This window comes from Lepidochelys kempii, chromosome 2 (genome assembly GCF_965140285.1).
Source record: "Lepidochelys kempii isolate rLepKem1 chromosome 2, rLepKem1.hap1, whole genome shotgun sequence".
NCBI lineage: Eukaryota > Metazoa > Chordata > Testudines > Cheloniidae > Lepidochelys > Lepidochelys kempii.
Window position 1 is genome coordinate 1,224,510 of NC_136381.1, and position 18,562 is coordinate 1,243,071.

At 60.6% G+C, this 18,562-nt stretch overlaps 1 protein-coding gene across 3 annotated transcripts in view; it reads left to right on the forward strand.

The window, feature by feature from the left end:
- GRINA (glutamate ionotropic receptor NMDA type subunit associated protein 1) overlaps positions 1–18,223 on the forward strand; it is a 30,057-nt gene extending 11,834 nt beyond the window's left edge. The window contains exons 1-7 of one of the 3 annotated variants that reach the window (XM_073329797.2): positions 1,663–2,061; positions 10,346–10,711; positions 12,314–12,426; positions 12,600–12,800; positions 14,204–14,332; positions 15,084–15,227; positions 16,178–18,223. In XM_073329797.2, coding sequence (XP_073185898.1) covers positions 10,375–10,711; positions 12,314–12,426; positions 12,600–12,800; positions 14,204–14,332; positions 15,084–15,227; positions 16,178–16,327 — 1,074 coding nt within the window. In that variant the 5' untranslated portion in view covers positions 1,663–2,061; positions 10,346–10,374 and the 3' untranslated portion in view covers positions 16,328–18,223. Of the gene's footprint in view, positions 1–1,662; positions 2,062–4,171; positions 5,132–10,345; positions 10,712–12,313; positions 12,427–12,599; positions 12,801–14,203; positions 14,333–15,083; positions 15,228–16,177 lie in introns of those variants that run through there. The other 2 variants (XM_073329799.2, XM_073329798.2) reach the window with 2 other exon arrangements.
- The last annotated feature ends 339 nt before the right edge of the window (positions 18,224–18,562 follow it).

Genomic DNA, 18,562 nt, shown 5'->3' on the forward strand with positions numbered 1-18,562 from the left:
GCGGGCTGGGGAAGGGCGCAGGTGCTGGACGCTGTCCCCCCAGGAGGTGGTGGGGAGCCCTCTCCCTTCAGCAGCGAGGGGGCGCTGAGCAGCCTCTGACTCTGGCCCACTCGCCAGCCAGAGCAGGTTCCCTGAGGAAGCCCTGAGCAGTTTCCCAGGGCCTGCAGTGAGAAAGTCAGAGCAGCCCCCTTCGCTGTGGCTGGATCACGACCGCAGCTTGGACCCCACGTGGGGCTGGGTACCGGGAGTCTGATCTAGTGTCAGCCTCTGCTCCAGCGAATCCCTGGGCCAGGGTACAGCCTCTCCTCGCTGGCCGTGGGAGGAGCAGGCCTTGCTGCAGGGGATGGCAGGCGGGGGTGCGTGTGTCTAGCACAGACCCTGGGGATGCCAATAGGGGCTCAGTGCCCCTAGGACTCGCAGTGCCTCGCTGAGGTGACAGGATTAGGATTTCAGATGCCATAAATAGGCTGCACTGCAGAATTACAGGGAGTTCCAGCAGAGCTGCTTAGTGGCACTTCCTGCAAAGTGTGGCTGGGTAATACTCCACCCCTTTGGCCTGGGAAATGGTGCTCTGGGGCTTAAAATCCCCATGGTGGTGACAGCCCCCTCCTCCTGTCCTGTGATGGGATTAAGCCACCTCTCTAACTGCAACCCCCCCACCCCCCGCTTTGTATCTAAGGTGTTCCCAGGCCCTGCTGTCACCCCGCAGCCGCCTCCTTGTGCTAATGGCTTCCTGTGCTCTGGTCCGGCCAAGCAGGGACTGACTGCCAGCCCCTTTCACCTCTGTTTGGGTTCCTGCTTCGGGCGCTAGCCCACGCTAGGAGCCTTGGGGCTGCAAATCGAGCAAGGAGACTTCAGCTGTGAGCAACGTGCTTTTTCTTTGTGCTGAGCAACTAAAGGAGAGGTTCCTCCCCGTCCCCTTGGCTTGCCGAGCCTGGGAGCTGGTATTCCTACCGGTCTCTGATTGCTCAGGCTGTTGGACAGCTGGGATTCCTGGGTTCCAAATTTCTGTCAGTTGGGTAAAGTTGCGTTTTAAGGCAGGGCAGCAGTACAGAGGAGATGCCCTGTGTCCTGCTTGGCTCTCAAAGGCCGACATGACGGAGGGGTGGCTGGGCCAGATTTGGTGTGACCTGGTGCCGGGGGCCACGAGCTGTAGAACGTTATGGTGTTAACAGCTGCAGTTTCCACAACCAAATGGCAGGCCGTGGCTTTCTTCCAGCCTGCCTTGTCAGTAGCTTCCTGGGCGGATTTGTGGCTGTGCAGGTCCCTGCACTCCTGCCTCCGGCCTGTTCCCAGCCCTCTGCTGCAGTGTGTGACGCTCTCCTGTCCGCACACCCGGCGCAGCAGCGATGGGTGTGATTGCCAGCGATGCGCTGGGGCTCCGCAGGGCGCCCGGGCAATGCTGTCTGGGATCGTCCCTTAGCGCGGTCTCCGCAGCTGGGGAGGAGCGCTCGGCTGCTGAGGCTAGGACAGGGGGGCAGGTTTTGGTGTCCGTCTCTGACTCGGAGTTGTGATGGCTGTAGCTTTGTCCAGCTCGCTCCTCCTGCGGGGGGCCTGGCTCTGTGTGTGGCTGATGTCCCAGGCGTGGGATTAAGATAGCGAAGGACCCAGCAGGATTAGAGCGAGGAGGCTGCGCGTGAGGTGGGGAGCTTGAGGGGGCTCGCTCGGCGGAGAGCAGCCGTGTTAAACCTGCTGCCGCTCGCTGCGTGGCTGCCTGACAGCTGAAGCTGGCCGCAGGTTTCTCTCCCGCCCCCTCGATGGAGTGGGCTTGTTTATCGCAGCTGGGAGAAGGGTGTTTCCCAGGCAGGGCTGGAGGCCGCTGAGAAGGAAACTGCTGTGGCCTGAAACTCAGCAGGCTCTGCAGCCGCCCCCCCCCGGGAATCGGGCTCCGCTCTGGGGAGGAGATCCCCTCCGCTCTGTGGCTGAGACGATAACAGCCTGATCAGGGCCTTCCTCGCAGCACCGCTCCGGAGCTGCCAGGCCTGCACAGCGCGGGGCACGGACTCTGCTTATTGTGGCATTGGCAGGCACCGACGTCCTACACCAACGCCACCCAGGGCCGTATGTATCTGAGATTCCCACTCAGGGGGGGCATCTGGTTTGGACTGAGACCCCATATGCCCTGTGGGGGCAAGGCATGGGGCAAGTGACTTAGGCCCGGAGGCCTTGTTTCTCTCCTGGGTTGTTTTGGGGGCTTGTCCCTCCCCCTTCCCTTCCACCGGCTGGGGATTGCATCTCCATGCCTTGGAGATTCTCAGCCCCCCATCCCAGTCCTCCTCCACACCAGTCTCTGCATTCTCGCTGGCTGAATAATGCTTAGATTCCTGGTGCCAGGGAGCCTGTCAATGGGTCAGAGGGAGGAGGTAGCCAGCCACACCAGGAGCCCATCCTATCTGGAATTGCCTGCCTCGGCTGTCTGGTCGCAGATCTTCTTGTTAGTCTGGGATCCCAGGTCTGGCAGGAAAATGCTCGTAACTATGTGTGGTTGGGGGGCGGGGGTGGAAGGTGCTCGAAGTGCCTTTGATGGGCTGTAAATCTCTGCCTGCTGATGTCCTAGCCAGGGGGAGGATCCCCCGGCCCCATGCCTCTCAAGCTTGTACCCTGAAGCATGAGGGTCGAGAGCCCCTGGAACATTGCAGTGCAGCGGCTGCTGTGATTCATGCCATAGAGGGGTCCTTGGCCATCCACCTGCAGAGGGCAGACCCCAGGCTGGAGGCCGGCGTTAGGTGGCTCCGGGCCACAGTGCAGTCCGTTACGGTCGCCCGCAAGGTGCTAATGCGCCTAGAACCCCGTCATTCGTTTCGCTGAAGCAGTGCCCAGCGTGTGCCTTAGAGTGCCATGCTGGGAACCCAGCCTCTTGCTGATCCCTGCGAAACCACGGCTGTCCCCTCGCTGTACCTACAGTCAGCCGCAAACAGGCCTTGCGGTGTCCTAAAGCTGGGGAGGGCAGGGACTCCAGAGCATCTATATCTTGCCTGCTGCCAGTGGCCAGTGCCAGAGCATCAGAGCATGGACAGAACAGGGCAATCATTGAGTGATCCACCCCGTCATCCAGTCCCCAGTTCTGGCAGTTGGGAACCCCAAGGCAGGGGGCTGCGTCCCGGGGCTGCGTCCCTGACCAGCATGGCTAATAGCCATTGGTGGACCTGTCCTCCAGCTCTTCAGCGTGAGGGAGGCTGCACCTCTCTAGGTCACCAGGGACAGAACTCTGAGCTCATTGAATGCCCCATTGTCATGTTACGCGGTGGGGTGACTAGCCCGGGGCCTTCTCTGGCCCCTTAGTCTGTCCCTATGGCCCCTGCACAGTGATGGTGGTAGGAGCAATGGGGCTCCCACTTACTCAATATCCCTGGTCTCATCTCCCTGCTCCCCAGAGCTCTGTTCCTCATCCTCCTCTGGATCCTTGTGACTTGTTCAGAGTCCTGTGACCAGCAGGACTCTCTGTAGGGAAACACCAGCCCTTTATGTAACTGCATTAGAATAGATCTGGGGCAGCTGCCCTTGTCATCTGACTCCTGCTGCACGTTGAACTAGGCTCTGCTTGGAAGGTGCAGCTAGTGTGGGGCCCACAAGGGGTTGTGAGAGCGGGTTATATCGCTCTCTAAATGGGCATAGCCTGATGCTTGTCTAGGCTGCTTCTCTGTGCCATGCTGCCTGGGAGAGGAGGGAACCTCCTCACTCTGGCTCTAGGCTGTAGTGCCCAAGGTCCTTGCCAGGTGTTCAGCCCCCCTCTGAAAGGGTGGGGCAGGCAGGGGTACCATGGTGCTGGCACTGGGCCTGAGCTGTCTTAGCTGTCTGCACTGCATCTTGTTGCTGATGCGAGTGCATGGGAGGTGCCAATGTGCGTGGTGGTCCCCGGCATGCTCCTGGAGCCTGGGGAAGGGGAGGGAAGTTTGGGGGAGCTGTGCAGCCTGCTTCGCTGGTGGGACAGGCGGAAGGGCCCCCCCGCTGACCTGCTCCGTGCTGTGATGGCGTGGGCCTGGCTGGCTCTTAGCAGTGGGCTGTTAGAGCCTGGCACAGGTTCAAGCCCAGGCTGCCATGGAGTGTTTCTGGCTGCCCAGTCTGAGAAGGGGACATCTAGGAGGAAGTGGGGGAAGGAATCGAGGTCTCCAGACACCCGCTCAGCAATGGGATTTGTCAAGGTGAGTCTGAGCGGAGAGACTGACAAATAGGCCCCCTGTCCCGGACCCACAGGAGTGGTGCTGCGGCCCCAGCTTTGAAATGGTCTCCAGGGCGAACCTTCAGTGGGCCTTACCCCTGAGGGGTCTCGCTCTGCCTCGTGGTACATAAGAACAGCCCTACTGGGTCAGACCAAAGGTCCATCCAGCCCAGTATCCTGTCTGCTGACAGTGGCCAATGCCAGGTGCCCCAGAGGGAGTGAACCTAACGGGTGGTGATCGAGTGATCTCTCTCCTGCCATCTATCTCCACCCTCTGATAAACAGAGGCTAAGGACTCCATTCCTTACCCATCCTGGCTAATAGCCATTAATGAACTTAACCTCCATGAATTTATCCAGTTCTTTTTTAAACCCTGTTATAGTCCTAGCCTTCACAACCTCCTCAGGCAAGGAGTTCCACAGGTTGACTGTGCGCTGAGTGAAGAACTTCCTTTTATCTCTTTTAAACCTGCTGCCCATTAATTTCACTTGGTGGCCCCTAGTTCTTATATTATGGGAACAAGTAAAGAACTTTTCCCTATTCACTTTATCCGCCCCACTCATGATTTTATATACCTCTATCCTATCCCCCCTTCGTCTCCTCTTTTCCAAGCTGGAAAGTCCTGGCATCTTTAATCTCTCCTCATATGAGACCCGTTCCAACCCCCTCATCATTTTAGTTGCCCTTCTCTGAACCTTTTCTAATGCCAGTACAGCTACATGGCCTCACTGCCTCCTTGAACTGGGCATCTGGGCCTGCAGCCCCCAGCTCCGCTCTGCTTATCTCACTGAGCCAGACCCTGAGGGAGGCTTGTCCCTCCACAGGGCCAATGACGCATACGCCCCGTTGCCAAAAGAGCTGGTTTGTTCAGTGCCCTGCACACAGCACAGGCTGGCCTGAGGGGAGCCTAGAGCACCGTCCAGTCTGTTGGACCCAGAGCCAGCTGAGCTGCAATGACCCCTGTGACGCCAGGTGAGAGCCCTGGCTCCTTCTGGGAGCCAGCACTTACCCCCATGGATCTCGAGCTAGGGAAAGGCTGTTCAGTCTCCCCAAGGAGAGACAGGAAAGTCCACATCCCTCTGGGTCCTTGGTTGCTGGGTGTCAATGTCCAGGCAACTGGCTTTGACATTGTCTTCTCATCTCTTCCATTGGTATGGGGCTGAGGTCTGGAAAGCTGGGGACAACCCACCCATGTGTCTCCGCCTGCCTGGAGAGCAAACAGTAGGCAACAATGCGGCATCTGGGGGAAACTGAGGCACAAACAGGACTCTCAAAAATATTCCCACTTCGTCACACCCCCTTCCCGCTCGTAAGGGTGGACCCAGCCCAAGGAGGAGTATTGCCGATGGGAAGCTGGCATTGCAGCTGTACTGCGCATGGGGATAACCGGGGCTTGCGTCTCTCACCAGGACCGAAGGAAGCACCCACTTCTGTGTTTCCGAGTGGGCCTGTGGGGGCGTTCCTGGGAGCTGCTGGGCCCTGGGAAGGGGTGTGCGGTATGTGGGGGCTGTGCCGGGTGGCTGGGAGCTCTGGATGCCTAGGCTGTGTGACTGACGCCGGCTTGGTCTCACGGACGGTGTTAAATCCCGTGGGTGGTGCTGTGGTGGAGGCTGCGCTGTGGGGTTTCAGCCCTTCAGGCCCAGGGGGCAGCTGTGCTGCTTGTAAATTACTTGCAGGAGAAAGTTGGACTGAACCCAGGGCAGGGAGCAGCACTGGCCCTGCAGTGCCAGAGCCAGCTGATGCTGGGACTTAGATAGGATTTCCCTGGATCCTCATGGCAACAGGCCCAGCTCCCGCTGATGCTGCCTGAGAAATGAGCCCTGGTGTTTACAAGAAGGGGCGTTGCCCTGCTGGGGGCTGGGCAGCGCCAGGTCTCTCCTGCTCCTGGCACAGCAGCTCCAACCTGGAGAGCTCTGCCTGCCAGCCCCTGGACACAGCCGGTGCTCAGTGGCCAGCCCTGTGCAGCACAGGTAGGGAGGGAGCCCAAGGAAGGGTGCTGGCCACCGGTATTCTGGGTGGGGTGTACTCTGGCTTCTGCTCCTAGGCCTGCTGGCAGGGTGGCACCTCGTCTGTTGCACTCCATGCCAACCTGTCATGGCAGGAGCCTGCCCAAGACCCACATGGGGGGCGTGGGAACTTGGCAGCAGCTGTGTACAATGGAGTAGCGTGCATCTGCCCTGGCAGTTAACCCCATGGGCGCCTCGGCTGCAGCTGCGGCCCTGGAGACTACGGATCCCGGCCTGCACGCTGTGTGGCCAGCGCTGCTAGGCTGTCGTCGCCACTTCTGGAAAGAAGGAAAATGGGCTTGTGTCCTTCTTTGCTTCTGTGTGGTAGGCAGAGGGCCCAGGGTGGGGGGAGCCCTGTGCCGGCAGGGGTCCCTGCGGGGGAGAGCAGTGGGGCCTGGGATGAGGGACCTGGGCAGAGGGGAAGCCCTGCAGTGGGGTGGGGAGAGGGTCCTGCGGGCAGTGGGGGTCCCTGTGGTGGGGGGCAGTGGGGCCCGGGGAGGAGGGATCTGGCCAGAGGGGAAGTTCTGCAGCAGGGGTGGACGGAGGTGACCCTTGGGGGGGGGGGGGGGGGTGAACGGGGCCCTGTCTCCCTGGAAAAGCCAGGGGAGATTCGCTAGGGGACTGGGGAGCGGGCAGGGTCGTTGTCAGCTGTTGCGCGCAGGAGGCCTGAGTAACAGCCCCTTCCTGCCCCTCCTGCGTGGTGGCTGCCCAAGGTGCCTCGGGTACCTCCGCACAGCCTGTGCAGCAGCCCCCCAGCCGGGCGCGGGCTAGCGCTTGGACGATGGCGGTGTAGATGCGCGTGGAGTTCGACTGGGGCTCTGAAACCCCCCAAGCCCCGCTCTCCTGCGGGCTGTGTTAGACGGACCCTTCTGGCAGTGCAGGGACCTGCCACCCATGCAGTCACAGGGCACCCCGAGTAGGGTGACCAGATGTCCTGATTTGATAGCAGACTTCGACTCCCTCAGGGAACGGATGGCCAGGATCCCCTGGGGGACTAACTTGAAGGGGAAAGGAGTCCAGGAGAGCTGGCTGTATTTCAAGGAATCCCTGTTGAGGTTACAGGGACAAACCATCCCAATGAGTCGAAAGAATAGTAAATATGGCAGGCGACCAGCTTGGCTTAATGGTGAAATCCTAGCGGATCTTAAACATAAAAAAGAAGCTTACAAGAAGTGGAAGGTTGGACATATGACCAGGGAAGAGTATAAAAATATTGCTCGGGCATGTAGGAATGTTATCAGGAGGGCCAAATCGCACCTGGAGCTGCAGCTAGCCAGAGATGTCAAGAGTAACAAGAAGGGTTTCTTCAGGTATGTTGGCAACAAGAAGAAAGCCAAGGAATGTGTGGGCCCCTTACTGAATGAGGGAGGCAACCTAGTGACAGAGGATGTGGAAAAAGCTAATGTACTCAATGCTTTTTTTGCCTCTGTTTTCACTAACAAGGTCAGCTCCCAGACTGCTGCGCTGGGCATCACAAAATGGGGAAGAGATGGCCAGCCCTCTGTGGAGATAGAGGCGGTTAGGGACTATTTAGAAAAGCTGGATGTGCACAAGTCCATGGGGCCGGACGAGTTGCATCCGAGAGTGCTGAAGGAATTGGCGGCTGTGATTGCAGAGCCACTGGCCATTATCTTTGAAAACTCGTGGCGAACCGGGGAAGTCCCGGATGACTGGAAAAAGGCTAATGTAGTGTCAATCTTTAAAAAAGGGAAGAAGGAAGATCCTGGGAACTACAGGCCAGTCAGCCTCACCTCAGTCCCTGGAAAAATCATGGAGCAGGTCCTCAAAGAATCAATCCTGAAGCACTTGCATGAGAGGAAAGTGATCAGGAACAGTCAGCATGGATTCACCAAGGGAAGGTCATGCCTGACTAATCTAATCGCCTTTTATGATGAGATTACTGGTTCTGTGGATGAAGGGAAAGCAGTGGATGTATTGTTTCTTGACTTTAGCAAAGCTTTTGACACGGTCTCCCATAGTATTCTTGTCAGCAAGTTAAGGAAGTATGGGCTGGATGAATGCACTATAAGGTGGGTAGAAAGCTGGCTAAATTGTCGGGCTCAACGGGTAGTGATCAATGGCTCCATGTCTAGTTGGCAGCCGGTATCAAGTGGAGTGCCCCAAGGGTCGGTCCTGGGGCCGGTTTTATTCAATATCTTCATAAATGATCTGGAGGATGGTGTGGATTGCACTCTCAGCAAATTTGCGGATGATACTAAACTGGGAGGAGTGGTAGATACGCTGGAGGGGAGGGATAGGATACAGAAGGACCTAGACCAATTGGAAGATTGGGCCAAAAGGAATCTGATGAGGTTCAATAAGGATAAGTGCAGGGTCCTGCACTTAGGACGGAAGAACCCAATGCACAGCTACAGACTAGGGACCGAATGGCTAGGCAGCAGTTCTGCAGAAAAGGACCTAGGGGTGACAGTGGACGAGAAGCTGGATAGGAGTCAGCAGTGTGCCCTTGTTGCCAAGAAGGCCAATGGCATTTTGGGATGTATAAGTAGGGGCATAGCGAGCAGATCGAGGGACGTGATCGTTCCCCTCTATTCGACATTGGTGAGGCCTCATCTGGAGTACTGTGTCCAGTTTTGGGCCCCACACTTCAAGAAGGATGTGGATAAATTGGAGAGAGTCCAGCGAAGGGCAACAAAAATGATTAGGGGACTGGAACACATGAGTTATGAGGAGAGGCTGAGGGAGCTGGGATTGTTTAGCCTGCAGAAGAGAAGAATGAGGGGGGATTTGATAGCTGCTTTCAACTACCTGAAAGGGGGTTCCAAAGAGGATGGCTCTAGACTGTTCTCAATGGTAGCAGATGACAGAACGAGGAGTAATGGTCTCAAGTTGCAGTGGGGGAGGTTTAGATTGGATATTAGGAAAAACTTTTTCACTAAGAGGGTGGTGAAACACTGGAATGCGTTACCTAGGGAGGTGGTAGAATCTCCTTCCTTAGAGGTTTTTAAGGTCAGGCTTGACAAAGCCCTGGCTGGGATGATTTAACTGGGAATTGGTCCTGCTTTGAGCAGGGGGTTGGACTAGATGACCTTCTGGGGTCCCTTCCAACCCTGATATTCTATGATTCTATGATTGATTCTATGATAGGGGCAGTCTTATTTTAGGGGCTTTGTCTTATATAAGACAAAGATATTTTGGGGCTTTGTCTTATATAAGTGCCTGTTTACCCCCCCATCCCGATTTTTCACACGGTCTGGTCACCCTAGCCCTGAGGCAGCCCCCCAACAGCCAGATCCGGACCAGCAGGGCCTTCCATTTGGCCTGCCAGGCGTCAGCAGCTCCGTACTGCTCCTTGCTGGGGGCTCCGTGTCCGGACCGCCCGGCTCCAGCGCCTGGCCTCCCCGCCCGGTCCCGGCTGCTGTTCCCTCTGGGCGCCCGGGAGGGAAAGGGGCTGCCAGGAGCATGGGGCTGGTGGAGCCCTGTGGGGAGCAGGGGCCCTCCCCAGAGCCCCCCGCAAGGCGCCCCCTTCCCTCTGAGCTGGCCGGGGCCGGGTGGGAGCAAGGGGGCCTCAGGCAGGTCTGGGGCCGGGGCAGGCCTGCAGGCAGAGCTGAGCAGTGGGGCCCCCAGGAACAGGAGGTGGGGGAGAGGGTGCTGCCGGCTGCCCGACCCCCGTCTCCGGCCTGTGGGGGGGGGACGATGCTGGCGCTAGGCCCTGGTTACCGTGGCGACAGAGCCACGGGAACTGGGTCAGCCTGCTCCCTAGCAGAGACACCTCACGGCTGGGTGATGTGGGCCCCCCCGAGCGAGCCTGGGGGGGAGCAGGGGTGGGGCACAGGGGCTGGGGAGGAGGCAGGCGGGCAATGGGGGGGCTGGGGAGGTCATGGGGGCATGAGGCAATGGGTGGTGGGGGCTGGGGAGGCAGCCATGGGGTGATGGCAGCTGCGGGCGGGGGGATGGAGGCAGCCACGGGGGGAGGCAGCGGCATAGGGTGATGGGGGGGGGCCAGGGAGGCAGTCGTGGGGGGGTATGGATTGGTGGGGGGCTGGGGAGCCAGCTGGTGGGGAGCATCTAGTCCTGTCTGCTCCAGAAAGGATGGGTCCAGGAGGCTGCCTGGGAGGCTGGGCTTTGGGGGGCCCCTCAGGCTGTGGCTGGCTGGCTGGCAGTGGGGAGGACTCGGGAGCAAGGCCTCTAACACCCCCTCTGTGTGTTTTCTCCTCAGTACTGAAGCGGCAGTGAGCACCTTGGAACATGTCCCACGAGAAGAGCTTCCTGGTGTCGGGCGATGGCTTCCCCACTCCAAGCCCTGCCTTCCCTGGGCAGCAGCCTCCTGCCCCGCCAGCCTACGCACAGCCCCCCTTCCCGACAGCACCCTATCCACAGCCCCAGTTCCAGCCAGGACCCTACAACCAGCCGGGCTTTCCGCAGGGCCCGTACCCTCAAGGGCCTGGGCCGTACCCACCAGCCCCGTATCCTCAGGGGCCATATCCACCAGCAGGCGCGTATCCTCAGGGGCCGTGTCCACCAGGGCCGTATGTGCAGCCGCCGTACGCCCAGCCACAGCCCATAGTCTCAGAGGACCAAGGCTGTAAGTGATATTACTGCTCCCGTGGGAGGCGGGGCAGAGGCAGTGGGGAGGGCATGCCTGGGGGGGCTGCCCCATCCCCCTCTAGAGCTGAGCGAGACCCGAACCCTCCCAGCAGCCAGGCTGCATTCCGCCTGCCTGGAGTCCCAGCAGGTGCTGCCGGTCCAGCTGGAGGCCTCTCCCCAAAGTCTGCGGCAGCTAGTGGTGACCTCTGACCTGCTGCCATGCAGAGCTGCCAGACTCCTCCTGGGGCTCCCAGGTCTGCTCTGCACCTGCTGTGGCCCTGGGGATAGTACCTGCGCCCTCAAGGGTGGGGGCCAGCTGCTGGGAAATGGGGTGAAAGATGCAGAGCCAGCCCCATCCCTGGGGGGCCAAGTGAGGGGGATCTGGGTTATGTGGCGGGCTCTGGACATAGGCTCTGTGAGAATAACCCAGGATCTAGACCTCAGGGAGACAGGGAAACTGGTTAACCTGGTGCAGTGTCTGTGTAAACAGGTCCCTAGACACCACTTTGCAATGGGATCCATGACTCCTGGGCACGGTAGGGCAGCGGTAACACTCCCAGTCTGAGGAGCTCTCTGGGCCCCTCCATCCTGCACAGGGCCCAGAGGTCTGAGTGAGGGGTGGGATTTGGGGGCTGAATTGGTGTGGCTTGGCCAAGGTCACCAGAATCGCTGGGGCTCAGTGCTCTCCACCTGCCCACTCCCTGCTGCTGCAGCTGTGAGGGCTTCTCTGCCTGGGAACTCTGCCGTGGGGACAGCAGCAGTTGCTTCCTCTGGAGAAGAACGGGGAGTCCCTTGCCTGCAGCCCTCTTGCACCCCAGGGAGAGAAGAGGAGACTCCTGCAGCCTCCCCTCCCTGGGGCAGGTGAGGCCTAGCCACAAACCAGGGCCCTGTTTCCTGCCGGCCCTCCACCTTCGGGGAGGGGGCATGGTGGTGTCTGGCATGCTCTCTTAGCCACAGAGGAATTGCTGAGCTGCGCCTGTGACTGTTCGCCCCGGTGTGCGCAGCACAAGCCAGCATGGAGCTCCTGGGGAGAGGATGCTGCAGCCACCTTCCCATGCCACGCTGGCAAGGGGGCCAGTGGGAGACGGGCTGGGCATGGGAGACCCGGGGGAGACAGGCTGGGTGTGGGGGGCAGCTTCAGGCTCCCTCCAGCCCTCTGAGAGGCGCAGGGCGTGGGCTCCTGCCTCCCCACACCAGTGCCCTCAGGTGGGGTGTGGCAGGCACAGCCATGCTCCTGACCAGCTCTGCCCACCGCTCCCAGCCCTGCCTGACCCTCTCACCTGCCTTTCTCGTCTCCGTGTGCGGCACTCCCACCACCAGACGGAGTGAGCCCTCCCCATGTGCCCTGGAGACTGGCACCATGGCCATCAGAGTTGGTGAGCTGCGCTCCTGAGGCATAGCCAGGACGTGATCTCCCAAGGGGTGGGGCTGGAGATGTGGGGCAAGGTGCCGCAGTGCGTGCGGTAGAGCCCAGCACCCATCTGGCCCGGGGCCTGCTCCCCTGGAGCTTAGTTCTTCTTGGGCGCTGGGCTGCTCCTGGCCAGGGCCAGGGGGCTGAAGGGCTCTGCACCAGCTTCTGTCTTACTCCCCCTTTCTCCAGCTCCGCTGCACAGTAACTACCATGAGGAGGGGCCGCCCTCGTACTATGACAACCAGGACTTCCCCATCACCCACTGGGATGACAAGAGCATCCGCCAGGCCTTCATCCGCAAGGTGAGGGGCTCCCAGTGCACTGGGGTGCTTCAGTCAGGCTGGGCAGGGGCCAAGGGCCTGTGATCCCCACTGGAGGAGGTGGGAGGGGGCCCCTCTTTGCGTGGGGGTAGGGGAAGATTCCCTATGGTGGGGGAGAGGGGCCCTGCCCTCACCCATGCCGTGTGCCCTTCCAGGTGTTCCTGGTGCTGACCCTCCAGCTGAGCGTGACCTTCGCCTTCGTGGCCATCTTCACCTTTGTGAAGGGCGTGAAGGGCTTTGTGAGGCGCAACGTCTGGACGTACTATGTCTCCTACGCCGTCTTCTTCATCTCGCTGATCGTGCTGAGCTGCTGTGGGGAGTTCCGCCGCAAGTACCCCTGGAACCTGGTCGCCCTGGTGAGCACCAGCCTCCAGGCCCAGCGTGGCTCTTGCAGCCCCACCCCTGAAATCCCCTCTCGCTTGGGGTGAGTGGGAGGGGCCCTCTGTCTGCTCTGGGGCAGGCTGGAGTCGCTCTCCCCACCCGTCGTGCTGTTCCCTATGCTGCCCCATCCCCGTACGACCCCCGCCCTGTGCTGCATGGCTAGTCTCAGCGCTGCCGTGGCTGAGTGCTCCGGGGAGTCTCCCTACCCAGCTGCTTACGCAGGGTGCTTGTACCCCTTCCCCCATGGTCTTGCACCTCCCTCCAGAAGTGCTGAGCTGAGTCAGCCCTGCTGAGGAGGGGCTGGGCGGTGCAGGGGTGTTGAGCCCAGGGAGGCACTAGGAGGTGCTGTGCTGCTGGCTCTGGGGTGGAGCCCCATAGGGGGCGTGTGACGGAGTGGGGAGGATTGACCTGGAGATGTTGCCGGGGAGTTTTATTGGGACTGTCTGCATTGGGGATGGGGTAGCAGGGGGTGACTTCACTTGAGGGACGATACCTGAGCCAGGAGGAGGGATGGGGCCAGGTGACATCTTCTGCCTGGGGAACTGGACAAAGGCTGGAGGAGGAGCCGGGGGAGGCTGGGTGAGATGGCTGAAGGGGTTTCAGTTTGGAGTGGCCTGGGGAAAAACGGAGGGAGCCCCAAGGCTGGGATCTAAGCTCCCTGTCCCCCAGAGGGACCTGACTGAGGGGTCCTGTTTGTACCTACAAGCTCTGTCTGGACTGTGTTCCTGTTGTCTAATAAACCTTCCATTTTACTGGCTGGCTGAGAGTCACGGGGAATTGCAGGAAGTGGGGGTGCAGGGCCCGGACTCCCCCACACTCTGTGACAGGGTGCTCTCCTGTGTTAGCACTGACCCCAAGCGCAGCCCCCTAGGTCCTGAGCACAGAGCCAATAACAGCCCCATGGCCATGGTCCCTGGTGGATCTGGGGTGAGATTTCATTACACTTGCTTTTGGCTGAACGCAGGGCTAGTCGTACTTTCTTGTCCCTTTGGTTGGGCGTGAGCTGGCTGCATTGGGGCAGGAGGTGGAGACCCCTTCTGATGGCCATGTGCTAGGCTTTTAGCAGGTGGCCGTTCCCTCCAGCAAAGGCTGTAAACTGTTCGTTCACCATTCTCCCCAGCTGGGCACTCTCCAGGCCCAGCCCCTCTTGGGGTTGTAGGTTTCCAGCTTTGGGCTTTCCGGTGCGTGCTGCAGATGGGTCCCCAGGGGAATGAGGCTGTTGTGGCACTAAGGGTTTATGGCTCAGGGCTGGATGGTGGTGCCCAGGCTGCTTCCCTGGCAGCTGGGGGTGCCCCTCACCCGGGTGCCTGCCCCACCCCAGCTCTGCTTGGCCTGCCCCAGTCCCCGCCTCCCTCTAACGCATGTCCCTTCTCTCCAGTCCATCCTGACCATCAGCCTCTCCTACATGGTGGGGATGATCGCCAGCTTCTACGAAACGGACGCCGTCATCATGGCTGTGGGCATCACAGCCGCTGTCTGCTTCACCGTTGTCCTCTTCTCCCTGCAGGTGAGGGGGGCTGGGCTCTCTCCCTGCCAGCGCTCTGTCCCCAGGCTGGGCTGGGAGCTTGCTGTTAGGCCACCCAGGGGGGATCCCTTCACTAGAAGCCCTGTGGCTGTCTGGGGAATGAGGGGTTGGCACCTGCCTTTCCAACTGTGAGAGCGGGGAGCCAGGAGCCCCAGGCTGTCCCCTCCTGGGGATATGGCTGTGCCTGGGGCCCTGGCACCTGTGGGTCACTGCCCAGCCGTGCCCTCCAGTCTGAGCCTTAGCCAGACTCCTGCCATTAGGAGTCAGTCCCTGCTGCAGTAGCTTCCCTGGCACCGTCTGTGCCTTCATGCTACTAAGGGGTTGATGCTCCAGAGCCCTTGGGCTGGGGCAGCACCTGCCCGCTAACGGCTCCACGTGCTCAAGCTGCGGTGGGTGTGGATTGTGCTTAGCGGGAACGGCAGCGTCCCTGGGAGCTGGACGTGGGGTTGGCAGGATCCAGGTGCAGCCTGTGCTGGTTCCCAGGGAATTCGCCTTCGGACCCAGTCATGCCGTAGCCTTGCTTGGGGCTGGGCAGCCAGCACTGCAATAGCCGGCCCATGTCTGGGCTCCTGGGGGAGCTGCCTGGAAAGCAGAGACCTGGGCCCAAAGCAGGGCTCCTTTCAGCTCCTCCAGCAGGCCAAGCAGTGCTGGGGTCAGGCACTGCCCAGCCACAAGGGCAGGGGCTGGAGACCCTGCATGTGACGACCCAATGGCCCGTCGTCCTCTCCTGCAGACCAAGTACGACTTCACCTCGTGCCGGGGCGTGCTGATCGTCTGCCTGGTGGTGCTGATCATCTTCTCCATCCTGTGTATCTTCATCCGGAACCGCATCATGGACATTGTCTATGCCTCGCTGGGAGCCCTGCTCTTCACCTGTGTGAGTGTCTGCCGGGGCGGGGTGGCTGCATGGGTGGGAGCCAGGGAGCTCGGCCTAGAGGCTCGCCAGATGGGCCAGCTCTGCCTGATGAACCCCTCCCCCATGGGGATGTGGCTGCCTCACCCCAACTGAGAAACCAAACCCCCAGGGTCATGGGCGCCGCGCCCCTTGGGCCTTAAAATCCACCCTCTCCAGCTGCGAGTCTAGCTATGGCCACCCCATCCCTGTGCCCGTGGGTGAGCACCTTGCCGGAGAGCCGGCCTGGAGCTGTGCGCTGGGGACAGCTCTAGAACTGGCATAGCTTCAGACCCTCTTCGTGGCACCACCTGGGAGCTTGTTTCTGCTCTTGCCTCGTCCCAGCTGGAACCACGGCTCTGCGGTGGGGGTGGGCATGAACACGGGGTCCCAGTGTCGGCTGTGGGGCCAGCCGTCGTGCCTGGATAAACGCCCCCGTTTTTGAGATGGTGGCGGCTGGTAGGTGGGAGGGGCCAAGTCCCAGCTCTTGCTCACCAAGCCAGAGAGCCCTGTCTGGGCTGGCACTGGGACCCATCCCCACACCTAGAGCGGGAGGGGTGTTGGAGACCCTGCTCAGGGAGGGAGGAGCTTGGCAGGGCAGTGTCAGCCATGGCCAGGGACGGCCCATCCCTTTGGATCACCCAACCCCCAGTGCTCTGCTCCTGGGTGTGACACTGTCCATGCCCCTCCATCCTGGCAGCATTTCCAGAGCACCCCCGTGTGCAGGGGGGCAAGAGGCGCAGCCTGGCACGGACCGTCCCTCCTGCCATGCCATGTGCAGGACGGGGGGGGCTGCATTCTCCTGGGCAGCAGAGCTGCTGGCAAGGCCTGCAGCTGGGCAGCCAGGCATGGTCCCCACAGAAAGCGTGCTGGTGTGTCAGGCTTGTTGCCAGGACTGGCATGCGCTTCCTGGTGACCCCCTTCCCCCCTTGCAGTTCCTAGCGGTGGACACTCAGATGATCCTGGGGAACAAGCAGCTGTCCCTGAGCCCGGAGGAATACGTCTTTGCCGCCCTCAACCTCTACACGGATATTATCAACATCTTCCTCTACATCCTGGCCATCATCGGCCGGGCCAAGGACTAGCGCACCCGCTGCTGCGGAGAGTAGGGTAACCTCCTGTGCCAGCCCCACCTCACTGCCCCCACCCCGGCCCTGCTCCCCCATAGCCATTTGCTGTGTTGTTTTCATGGCATCTCGTTGTTGGTTCTCGTGTTCTAGTTATTTTGACCCATGGTCACCTTACCAGTTCTTCAGGAAGGACAGTGGGGTTGGGAGCATCTGAGCTGCACTGGGCTCATGGTTTTGGAAGGACCCGCCCTGGGCCATCATGGGATGAGGGACGCTCTCCATCCTTGGGCTGCCCGTGCTGCGTGGGGGTGTGGGGCTGGGCGCACGCGGGGCGGGGGGTGTATAAATCGCTTTGCTCTGCACCACGTCAGGAGCTGCTGTCTTGCTTCAGGGAATGTCTCTGCCTGGCTGTGTCCCAAGCATGCTGCTCCCCCCCTCTGCCAGAGGCAGCTCTTTGGCTGCTACTGCTCCTCTCAGCTGTCGGTAGCCAGCTGCGTCCCCAGCCTCCCACTGGTGAATGGATTGAAGCCCACTCTGGCCCCAGGCGCTACCCTCGAGTGGCAGGGCTGCCTCACACAGGCAGATCAGGCCTTGGCATTTCGTGAGACAACCAGAGAGAGCTTCAAAGCACCGGCTCTGTTAGCGCCTGGCCCCAGAGATCTGACAGGCTGGGCAGTGCCTCCCAAGCGGTGCCCCTGCTGGGCCTGGCAGCACCTGCCTGTATTCACTACAGTTAGTCATGAAGATGTTTGAGACCCTGAACCATTGGTGGTGGTGTGGGGGGGCTAACTGGGGGGGCTGAGTGCAGGCCGCTCCCCAGAGTGCCCTGGTGTGCAGCCCCCTTGAGGCTGCTTCCCAAGGTGCTATGCATGGCTGGCCCGGGGGTGAGTGCAGGGCTCTGCCCAGTTCCCCTCCCACGAGCACCTGGTGTGGGCTGCACCACGGCCCTGCCTTCCTTTTCCATGCAGCCCAGCTTCCTCCTGCTCCAGGTGGCCAGAGGGCTGGGTCCCTGTCGTTCTGTATGTCACTGGATGCTGCTGTTAATAAAGTTCTGTCTAGATGTGAGACCTGCACCCGTCCAGACTCTCCTTTCCCCATCCCAGCCCTCTCCTGGGGCGCCCCCTGCACGAGCAGCATCTACACTGCCCCCTGCCCAGAGGCCTGGCTAAACAAGCGGCACCAGGAGAGACCTGGGTGAGGCTCGCCCTGCTGGGCAGCCCAGAGACCACTTTGCCATCCCCTCTGCACACCAGTCCCTGGGGCCAGGGAGCTGCATACCTTGAGTTGTGCAGACCTCTCCCTCCCTGTGTGCCAGCCCACTTGGCAGCTAGACATCAAAGGGAGCAAGGGGCTGGCTGAGGAGGTTCTTGCTCTAGAGCAAGGTTACTAGCCCTTGGGCTCCTGGCTCCCTCTCCTCAGGAGCAGGGCACTGTCAGGGCCAGGGGAGAAGACTTCAGCAGAGCAACAAGCACCTGTGCCTGCCCCCCACACCTGGTGGTATCATGGGGCAAGTGGGGGGGGCCTGCTGCACCATTTGGGCTCCATAGCACTACATGGCGCAGCCAGCGGAGACCAGCACAGAAAGATCGATCCCAGAGCCCCTCCCGCCCCCTGGAGCAAGGGAAGGCCCTGACAGACCCTGGGGCCGTGTAGGGGCAGGGATATAAATGCCATCTCTGTCCCGGCAGCCCCCGTGCCCCAACCACACGTACAGTCTCCTGGTAGCACAGGCAGGCTGTGAGCACTGCTGAGCTGCCTGGACTCCCGTGGCAGGAGGTTCTGGGGTGTGGTGCTCGAGTGGGGTCCCTGCACTGCTGCATGCTGCCTGGCTGTCCTTGTGCCCCGAGCCCAGAGCCACTCTGCACTCATCTGTATAAATAGGATGTCCTAATAAAGTGAGAATGTACAAAGCATTGGGCTCCTCTCGTCCTTCTTGGGCTGGGCTTTCGTGCAGCTGCTGCTCCCCCTGCCAGCAGCAGCTGGGTGCAGGTGAAGTGTCTGTATCACTGTGCTGCCCTCTCTCCTAGGCATGGTGTGACAGTACCCAGGGTCCTGAGGCCTCTCCCTGCCACTGCCTTAGCATGTCCCTGCCTGCTGTGGGTCAGTCCCTGAAACCAATGGCCTCGGGCAGCCCAGGCCCGCTGGCTCTGTACAGGTTAGCCAACATGCCAACCCCTCAGTCATAGAACTGTAGGACTGGCAGGGACTAGAGAGGTCATCTAGTCCAGTTCTCTGCACTCATGGCAGGAC